General features: G+C 42.5%; 2 protein-coding genes across 4 annotated transcripts in view; both read right to left on the bottom strand.

Moving 5' to 3' along the window:
- Positions 1-232: 232 nt before the first annotated feature.
- LOC6049575 (GPI inositol-deacylase) overlaps positions 233-10,110 on the bottom strand; it is a 234,199-nt gene continuing 224,321 nt past the window's right edge. Inside the window, 10 exon segments of the mRNA XM_038257567.1 lie at positions 233-448; positions 509-607; positions 725-1,047; positions 1,104-1,257; positions 1,322-1,508; positions 1,580-1,773; positions 1,852-1,965; positions 2,051-2,180; positions 2,233-2,519; positions 2,636-2,724. Of these exon segments, the coding sequence (XP_038113495.1) occupies positions 295-448; positions 509-607; positions 725-1,047; positions 1,104-1,257; positions 1,322-1,508; positions 1,580-1,773; positions 1,852-1,965; positions 2,051-2,180; positions 2,233-2,519; positions 2,636-2,724 (1,731 nt within the window). The 3' untranslated portion in view covers positions 233-294.
- LOC6049582 lies at positions 3,958-8,128 on the bottom strand. Of its 3 annotated transcripts, none has more exons than XR_005277757.1 (3): positions 5,697-8,128; positions 4,759-5,639; positions 3,958-4,697 (listed from the first exon to the last, which is right to left on the bottom strand). XR_005277757.1 is itself a non-coding variant. In XM_038257631.1 (3 exons), exons 1-3 carry the CDS (start codon positions 5,850-5,852, stop codon positions 5,244-5,246), a joined length of 498 nt encoding a protein of 165 aa, XP_038113559.1. In that variant the 5' UTR covers positions 5,853-8,128; the 3' UTR covers positions 3,958-5,243. The 3 variants fall into 3 exon arrangements, 2 of the variants coding, with proteins under 2 accessions (XP_038113559.1, XP_038113553.1); XM_038257631.1 differs by having other exon boundaries at positions 3,958-5,402; positions 5,457-5,639; XM_038257625.1 differs by having other exon boundaries at positions 3,958-5,639; positions 5,697-6,024; positions 6,550-8,128.

Raw genomic sequence — 10,110 nt, 5'->3', positions numbered from 1 at the left:
AAGCAGGGAATCATGAGAAATAAGCGATTTTGTTCTTCAATCCAGCAGAAAGGAATACGATTTTTGGCAAGTAACCTCATTTTTGCGCCACCTTCATTTGAAACACGAAAATGAATCTTCAGCAACGAGATAGTTATCTAGTATACATCAACGAGCCCATTGTGACTGGGTTCGTTGTCAAGCCCAAGACTTAGGAGGTCATCTCTCGTAGTCAAATAAATAGGCATTGTTCTAACGTGAGTTTTGTTGTTTATATCATGTCTTTTAATTATGACTCAGAACTTTGTGCAATGACTAGTTGACGTTCCTTCCCAGAAGCTGGTGTAGTGTTACCAAAATGAAAACACCAGTTATCACAAAGTTCAGTCGATATATTTCACCCTGGCAGTATAAAACGCATATAACAGCTGCAACGTACAATACTGCCGATAGAAATTTGTATCCTTGTCTGAAAAAGAATTTATATTCATATGATGTTTTGACGAAGCAATTATATTTCCAGTATTACATATTCTTTGGTGATTTTATCTGCCATAAAATAGATAGATTTGATAGCACGACAAGTGCCGGGACCAATGAAGCATCTGGCTTAAGCGACGGCGTTAATCTGCAAAATGTAAAAACAATTTAATTTAAGAAAACTACTTTTATTCTGATGTTGAATCAATTTGATTTTATGTGGGTTTCCTATGTAGATAGGGCTTTATTATTTGGTTATGGATACCTGTATGCTTTGGCCCACAAAATAAAACATGGAAAATTGATGATGGAAATTAATATCAGCAACAAAAATAGGGGCAAATGGAACTGTATATTGTTCATCTCATGGCCTTTCTTAACATGTGAATCATTTCTTAGAGATGTACTCGCTGCAGTATCATCTGAAAAAATAACCTTTTAATGGATCTCAGAGTATTTTGTTTGGCTAAATATAATACCTGATGTTGGTTTATCTGCTGATTTCAGCTTTCCAAATAACCTTTGAGATATTTTTTTCGCGGTTTTAAACACAAATTGCTCCAGATATTCCTCGTACATTTTGGATAGCTGTTAAAAAGAATACTTTATTGTATTTTTCAGTACTTATTGGTATTTCAACTTACCAAAATAAAATAGATTAAATTTGCGCAGAGCAATGCCGTACCCCCGCAGGTTGCTAGAGCCACTCCAATTAGTAAAATACCAATTGCTGTAGGAAATTTTCGTATACAAGTGACTAAAGCAGACGAAAGTGGTGGTATAGGTAAGGATATAAACCTAGAATGTAAAAGTAAAAATGAACTGCTTTGTAAACAGTGTTATTGAAAACTTCGTCAAATACCTTAGCAATACTTTATGTCCGAAATTGCCACAAAAGGCAATAGCTATCCAGATAATGGTGTTCATAAGAATAAGGACTGCCAGGGCAACGCCGTGTATCAAAAATGATACCATCATGGAGTAATTGTACAAGTCTGGTTGTGGTATAATCTTAAACATCAATGTAATCTTGGTAAACAATCTTGATGCTAAAAGTTAAAATAAAAAAGCAAAGAGGGGTTTGTTTTGATCTGCAGAGGTTTTCAAATCAGTGCCGTACCTGTGATCAAGAAAAACGGCGTACTTTTGCTTAATGCCAAGTGGAACATTCCAAATTTGAAATGGTCCTCTTTAGTCGTGACAGTTATTTGATGTTTGAGAGACAAAAACAGTATGGCAGTACAGTGTGCCGGCAGCCATGGTGCGAATTGTTGTACAATCCTAGACATCATCAGGCTTAGCGACTGGGAATAACTTAAAAAAGAGAAGATCGATTAAAACAACATTAAAAAGTTAAAACAAAAAAATATATTAAGCAAGCTTATAGGATACCTGATCGAATAACGACAGCTTGGATTAAGATGTAAGGAAACACGAACAGAAGCGTTCTTTTCGACTGGTTTGTCGTTCGGAGTATAAACAAACGTAACAGTATGATTTTTGTTGCTAAAATAAAAATTAACCTTTTAGCCAATATGTAAAACAAAAAATAATGTCAAAAAATAATGTTTTGCGCTGTTTAAAAACTTACTAGAATGAAGAGAACTTTTCAAACCCCTTCGACCAAGAATTGCTAGTTTTGGTCACTACAGAAGAGCTCTCTCCGCGGCATGACTTAACGTGCACGTAAATTGCAACGGCTTGGTATTTATAGCTGAGACCTACGAATAAGTTTATTTGAAAATTCCAAAAAAGTGCTAAGTTTATGCATACCATGAATATTTAAATTGTAAAAGGTGCTGTCAAGTTGGGTTTCCGCAAGCTCGTTTTGCCCAAAGTTGTACCATTTTGGCATATGAATTTGAACTGCTCGGTCATCCATATTGTTAATGTCGATATTAAATTGAAAAGGCTGGGTTGTTTTGGGAAACTTCAATATAACATGAGTCCATCTTGGGTTTTCAACTTTTAAGAGATGGAGATTAATTTGAGCGTTTTGACGACTAAAGCCATTGTCAGGAAGATACTGACTGAAGTTTGATAACGAAACCGCAATTGAACTGGAAGATATAAATTTCCGATCAATAATAATTTTGGTTTGAATTGTTCGTGCTCAAATGCATCGTAGATTGAACCAAAAATATTGTTTTATCAGAATTGAATGTGCTGTACTTACCAGTAGCGCATATTTGAAAGCATTTCATTTGCCTCACAGCCGAAAATCCATTCTTTGGTGTCAAGATTGAAAACATCAACGTTAAGGAACTGTTGAAAGATGTTTATTAAAACAACTTACTATAGTATACAATTGCTTCAAAATCGTATAATTAAAAAAGTGGAGCCAACAGTGTTGAACATAAGTTTTTTAATGGCAGTTTTGTGAATCATCTCGTCCAAAGAAAGATTCGGAACGTAACAACATCAATGTAGTTTAGGGTCTACGGAGCGGATTCGCTAATTCAAATGGAACTGTATTCGAATGAGCGAATCCAAATTCACTAATTGGAATGATTTACAGTTGTCAAAAGCTTGAAACCACGTGTTCGGAAATTGTCGAACAATGATGTTGAAACGTCAACATCAGTTTGACAACCGGTTTTGACGGTTGAGTGCTTTTTAATTCGAATACGTTCGAATTAGCGAGCTTTAGAATTAACGGAAATTCGAAGTAGCGAAATCCGAATTAACGAACCCCACCCCCCACCTTCTTCGAGGACAATTGTCAATACAAAACATTTTTTTGTAATGAGCGTGGACCATCGCCATGTAAGAGAAGGCTTCAGATGCAAACCGCCATGGTAATCAGCCATTGGCTCGCCGCGGCGATTGAGGGGCGAACGTTATCGAAAAATTTCAGCGATCCCGATCAGTTTGAACCACCTACACGGAGGATCGGCATTACACGAAATCGAGTTCGATTACACGAAATTCAGTTCAGGTACGATTACATACTTTCGTGTAACAGGGGTCGAACTGGATTTCGTGTAAAATCGAAATTGAAATGTTTCACCGGGTGAAAATTGCATATTGCCTACATTTGTATGTGTGTGTGTGTGTGTGTGGTCCAATCCAATACCCACTAACCGGTAGCGAAATTATGGGAAAGTATAATTTGTATCAGGCTTTGTATATGCCGAATGCTGATACAGCTTATCTCAGTCCCGGGTATTAGGTGGTGATAGCCCTCGCGCTGCTTCCAACGACCCATTTCAGAATGACAGAGCTCCTTGCGGTCCAATTCCGAGGTCGCTGGCCATTGTTCGGCCCCGCCTAAACATAGAAGCAAGCATCTGAAGGAAACTCGATCTATATTTAGACTTCCAATCTCGTCAGGCAAATCAGGGATCAGCGCGTATTTAGTATGAGAAGATAACATGTTTCAACACTACGGATCATTTCACTGCTTGAGTGTAAACCTTCTGATGGACGACTGCTTAGCGTCCCAGACCACCAATCCAAAGGTGTGAGTTCGAATCCCACCTGATTCATTTTCGTTTTTTGTTCATATTCAAAGTTCAAATTTTTGATTCCAAATTTCAAAGGTACCGACCGGGATTAGATCCCTGAACCTTGTGCTTGTGAGGCAGAAGCCGTAACCATTAAGCCACGGAGCCGGTTAAAATTGCATATTGCCTACATTTGGGCGTTTTTGGATTTTCTTTCTTATTAAGAGAAATTAAATTTCAATTTAACTATTAGATTAAACAATGTCTTTATTTTTTTCTAAATTCCATACAATAAATTTATGAAAAAGACTAATTTTACAATGCTTTATATAATTTAAGTTTCTGACCTAACATCAGAAAATCACTGAGTGGAGCACTTTGAGGCCGTTCCAAGTTAAATATTCCGCCCACCGATCCTGGCTTGTTCGCTTCTTGGAGTAACCTACGTCACTCGAGTAACTCCGCTCAACAGAGCCGGAACCAGCTTTGGTGTTGCGAATGTCGGTCTGTCTATTTACAGCACTAAAGAGATGATTTATCCTAAGTAGCCGTGGTCTCTTGGCAATTGCCATCATCCGGATTTACCGGTCCTGGCGGATGTCACGGAGTTTCAGCGCAATCATCGTCACTTCGGAACTCTGTCTTGTTCCTACTTGCAACCAGCTTCCGGAATATATTGACCGCGAACGGATGGCTTTCAATCCGGATCGATCGCTCGTTGCTGGTGCACAAAGTCGATGATTTTTTCGAGACGCGTTGACCTTCAGGAAAGAACAACCCGGCGGGTGCCATCTGGAAAGAGGGAAACATTTTATCAGTGAAATCAAATATTTACTAGTGAGAATGAACTTACCAGAAATTGGTTTTTGTAAATCTGCTCGACCTTCGCCCGAAATCTGTCCATTCTGAAAGTCCTCACCGATGGGTGGACTTACTGCTGGTTTGAAGCAATGAAAGGGACGCTTCGCGCTTGCTGCGGCTTCTGCTGGAGTAGAGGGGGGAACTGGGCCGGCGGGACGAATTGTTCATGGTACGTACTCGGACGGCGAGGATCGCCGGTAGTGAGCGATTTCTTCGCCGAAGTTCCAGTCGTCGCGCACCTGCCTAATGGCGTACTCAAACTAATCCTGATACTGGACGATCTTCTCCTCAATCTCGCGCATTGTCAGCCGGCGAGCTTGGTCGTCCTTGCTGCCTCCACCGTCGTTGGGATCGTCATCAACGCGCAGTGAAATGTGTGGCACAGCAGAAGAAACCGGATCCAATGTGTCCCACTTGCTGTTAGTGAACATTTGGGCGGCAACCGTTTCCCACTTGGAACGAACCGCCAGTTTTGAGCTACTCCTCCGAGCTCTGCATCGGAACGCCGTCAATGTCCTCCGTGGTGTTTAGCGGCATCCCGTCGTTGTAGATGTCGTGCATGAGCACTGGCGTGCTGGAATCTGTATCGGCAATTCCCTTCAGCAGGGCGGGCACTTCTTCCGGTTGCTTTTCGACCTGTTGAGAGATTGTATTTTTGAAATTGTCAAACCAATAAATAAATCTACTCACAATCGCAATCCCCAGGAAGGTGTGCTGCAGCCTTAGCAAAAAGTCCTTCGGGTAGCTCACTCCTCCCACGCTTTGAACACGTTCATCACGCGCGACTTGAAGCCCTCGGCTTTGAGACGGCTGTCCAACTGCATGTGGTAGGCGAAGAGATTCTTGAAGATGCCCAGCAGATTCTTCTCCACGCTGTAGGATTAAAATGTGATGAAAAATCTGCTGTTTTCAAAATTTAAACATTCTTACGCCTTCCGGAAGAAGCTCACGTTCGATACCTTGACACTGCAGCTGTGCAGAGTCCGAGATCAGGTAGATGCGGGCGATCTTCCGCTTGAACATGGTTTTCGTTGTTCGACAGCGACTCGGCGAACCACTCGCAAATCTCCTCGGCCGCGTCGGCATGCTCGATGCAAAAGATCACCGAGTCGCCGACCTAAGCGGTCACATTGGCTTTGTTTTAAAATGGATATGAATTATTGTAGCTTGACCAGAGTGAAGCGACTTACGCCGCCGAAAGGTTGCCCTTGTTGTAGTCGACGCCGTCCAGATCCACCAGCAGCTTCTCGGGCATTCCCTGGGTGTAAAAGTTGATAAGAGGGGGCTTATAGATCGACCCACCGCGGAACATCCAGAACTTTTTGGTGCGCCAATCGTTGGTTGAGTCGCCCTGGAGCAGCAAAACAGCTTAATGGTAGTTGATGTGCGACAGCCACCGGCGATCAACTCTGCCTTGCAGTAGCGTTCCTAAATTTCCCGTCTTAATCTTGGTCAATATTGTCCTGCAGTATCCGGTGCTCTTAAATATTAAACAAGTTTGCGATCCTCGAGCCATCGCACTCACCCTGCTCGTTGTCGTGTTGAATCACTCCTCAAGACGAGGCCGCACCGAAGTCGGACTTGGGTTTCCCCGGGGACTGTGGAATGTTCAAGTGATCGTAGGGACAAACCAAGAAACGACTAGTGCCGCGCCGGTTGCCCTGTTTGCGACCGATACAGATCTGGACCTAGACTGCTCTGATGCACTGCACGAACGGGCCGAACCGCTGTGACTGCGGCTTCGGCACTGACGTCTTTGTCGGAGAACACGAAGGGGACTTACCGAGCTGGCACGATTGTCGGATCAGCAGCGGCTTACGGAGCCAGATCTAATGCCGCGAGCGGGATAAGCGTCAGCCGGGATAGTCGGTGCCATCGCGTATGTTTTCTCCCGCCGATACCTGGCTTTCCGAGAGCTGGTTTTGATCCTCCTCTCCGGACTTTCCAGGTTGCTTGTCCTCGATTCTCAAATGTTTTCTTCTTCGGGTCTGGGCGCACGGAACTTCCGGTAGGCGAAATCCGGGAACACGTTCTGTTCGCTGTTGGTTCGCGTGCGTATCTAATCCGTGAAAAGTAATTTTAGCTGTAGAAAACTTTAAATTTTTCAACAAAAGTCGTGGCCGTCAGATTTGACAAAAATCCGGACAGAAGGTAACATTGCACTTCCCCCCGAGTGGTACAATTTCTCTTCTCCCAGACCGAAGAACCACGAAATCAGTTGTATCCGGCCACAAAATTATTCACCTCCCGTGATTCGTGGTTTAAGCAAGATTCCGGTTCCCCCAGACTGGAAAACCAAGAATCACGGAGAGGTAGATAATTGTGTGGCCGGATTCAACTGATTTCTTGGGTCTTCGGTCTGGGGAAAGCAAATTTCTGACTTCCGGTCGATATTAAGGCAAATTTGGTTCCCTCAGACCTATGAACCATAAAATCAATCGAATCATACCATAAAATTAACTACCCGCCCGTGATTTTTGGATATCCGATCTGGGGAACTGGAATCTCGTTTTTTTCCGGGCGCTGACGATGAATTTGCGGCCGGAAGGTAAAAATTTGCTTCCCCAGAACGTAGAACCAAATAAACAATCGAATATGACCATAAAATTAAACACCAGCCCGTGATCTTGGATATCCGGTCTGGGGGAACCGGTACCTTATTTTTTACCGGGCGCTGACGATAAATTCCTTGAATTCCGGCCGGAAGGTCAAAATTTACCTCCCTCAGACCGAAGAGCCAAAAAATCAATACAATCCAGCCACAAATATATTCACCTCTCCGTGATTCTTGGTTTCCCCATCTGAAGGAACCGGAATCTTGCCTTTTCCAACCGCAGCCGTCAGATTTTAGCAGTTTCCTACCAGAAGGTAGAATTTCGCTTCCCCCAGACTAGAGAACCAAGAATTCAACCGAATTCGGCCACAACATTATTCGCTGGCCTGGTAATGTCGGTAATCCAGTTTGAGAGAACCGGAATCTTGCCTTTTCCGGCAGCTGATCGCAAATCCGAGCAGAACTTACCTGCAACACCTCTTGCTACCAGCATCCAAATTTCACTAAGTCCCGATTTGACAGCGGGTGAAATCATTCCGCAAATTCTTCAAAATTTTTCTAAGTCCAAAAGTTACACTTTTTGCAGTTCGGACCCCTGAACTGGAAAAGATGTAACTTTTACACTTTTTGCAGTTCGCCTTTTACACTTTTTTCAGTTCGAGGGTTGAAACTAGTCGGTGGTGTAAGACTGGTTGCAACGCGGCTCTACTTTGCTCTAGCTGTTTCATTTTTCAAATAGAACTGAAACAGACCACCCGCAACGCGGAGTTGCAGTTTTATTTTTCGAGCAGTATTTTGAAACCGGAATAAAACTGCTCGACGAGTTTGTTTCAAACGTGAAACGATTTGGAACTGGAATAGAACTCAGTTTCAAAAAAATCAGATATATAGAGATATCCACGTATTCTTACACACACACACTATGATGCTGTGTTGATAATCTACGCACACAATTAAAAGCATTTTTTTGAAACAACATTTAGATCACCGCGTTGCGAGCACCGTGTTCTAGTTTCATTTCCGCCAGTTCTAAAAATTTTAAACTACTCGCAATTTGAAACAATTATAAAACTTCGCGCTGCAGACAGTCTAAAATCGAACTGCAAAAAGTGTAATGCTGATTCTCCGTGTAGGCGATGCGCCCATGGCACGCCAAGGCGGATGGAGGGCGGACGAAATTGAAAAATTTCAAACGTCAAATTTCAACCGCCCAGGCGGTCCGCCCTCGGTCCGCCAGGGCGGTTCCAGGGCGGACCACACGATCCACATCCACTGATGCGTAACGTCCGCTCTGAGTTAATGTGGGTGCCCAGATTCCCACATTAACTCAGTGCGGACGTTACGCATCGGCGGCCGTTACTGATCGTATGGTCCGCCCTAGAACCGCCCTGGCGAACCGAGGGCGGGCCGCCTGGGCGGTTGAAATTTGACATTTGAAATTTTTCAATTTCGTCCGCCCTCCATCCGCCTTGGCGTGCCATGGGCGCATCGCCTGGGCGGTTCAAACTGATCGCTGAAATGTTTCAATATCGTTCGCCCCTTAATCTCCGCGGCGAGAAAAATATTGTTGGCAGATGTGCAATCATTTGGAATACTTAGAATTTGATATGTTTCATTGTTGTTATGATTTGATTTATTCTTTTTTGCATGTTTGTATGGAAATTTGGTGTACATTTTGGTAAAAAGTATACCTTTCTCAGGGAAACCTCTTGAAGAATATCGAGGTTGCATTTACAAAGCGGATGTTGTGCCAATGTTTACTAAATTAATGTTAATGTTTTTTTGTGTGAATGTTAACACTCCAAAGGTTGCGGCTTCAGTGCCAGCAGTGGAGGCAATTAGTGGTGCAGAAGCGATTTTTGTCTTTCTTTTGTTTGACGTTTTTTAGGTGTGCATGATGCAGGACGTGGGTAGGAAGTAATTTCAATTATTTTCAATTATCAGTTCAGTGGCAACAGTATCATTTAAAATTGTGTTTAATTTTTACAGCTTCCTGGATCATTTATAAATGAACGGCTTATATGTATTTATTTATTCTTCATTTCGACGTCGTCGTGCTATCATGTCGCACCCGCCATTTTGACGTTCCGAGAAAAACGCGTTTTAATGTTTGACCTTGAATAAACAAAAACGAAAGCACGCAATGCAAACAAAAACAAACACGTTTTGTTTGGTTGACCATTCTGTGCATTGTCCCGAAGTTTGGTTGAAGTTGGTTGCTGGAGTCCCGAGTTATAATTACAAATGTTTACGGTAGTCTTACTTGTACGTGCGTCAAACGCATCCTGACCTGAAATCCCTTTGCCCTTTGTCGCACTTACATCAATTTTCAGGGAGTGACAAGATAGCACAACAGGATTGAAACTTCTTTTATATGTAGAGTGATAAAAATTTTCGGAGCTTTTTTGGTTTTCATTGAATATCTCAGGATTGAAATCGAATTTCGGGGATCTGTGAAGGTCAAAAGATGAGGCATTGTGAGCTGCACAAAATGGCGTTCTTAACTCAATTTGGCCCAAAATGCACGTAAGACAAGTTAGCACGACGGCGACGATTTGATTTATTTGAATGTTTATATCATTCCTATTCCTTGTCCTTTTTTCTACCATTCCTCCATACCATATAGAGCAATTCCAGCTCAAATCAGGAATTTTTCTGGTACTTTTGTACCCGACCCTCTCCGATTCCAATGAAACTTTTTAGACATGTTATCCTAGGCCTATATAAGCCATTTTTGTGTATATGGAGCCAATAGTACTCGAAAATAACATTTGAGAAGGGCGTAAGGTA

Source organism: Culex quinquefasciatus, chromosome 1, assembly GCF_015732765.1.
Source record: "Culex quinquefasciatus strain JHB chromosome 1, VPISU_Cqui_1.0_pri_paternal, whole genome shotgun sequence".
NCBI classification, from domain to species: Eukaryota; Metazoa; Arthropoda; class Insecta; order Diptera; family Culicidae; genus Culex; species Culex quinquefasciatus.
This window is presented reverse-complemented; position numbering and strand designations above follow the sequence as displayed.

Bases quoted from the DNA above. Each gene is read 5' to 3' on its own strand.
- LOC6049582 (XM_038257625.1), bottom strand. From the start codon at position 5,852: ATGCCGACGCGGCCGAGGAGATTTGCGAGTGGTTCGCCGAGTCGCTGT. The intron at 5,640-5,696 runs GTAAGAATGTTT...TTAATCCTACAG, and splicing joins GTGAGCTTCTTCCGGAAGGC to CGTGGAGAAGAATCTGCTGG.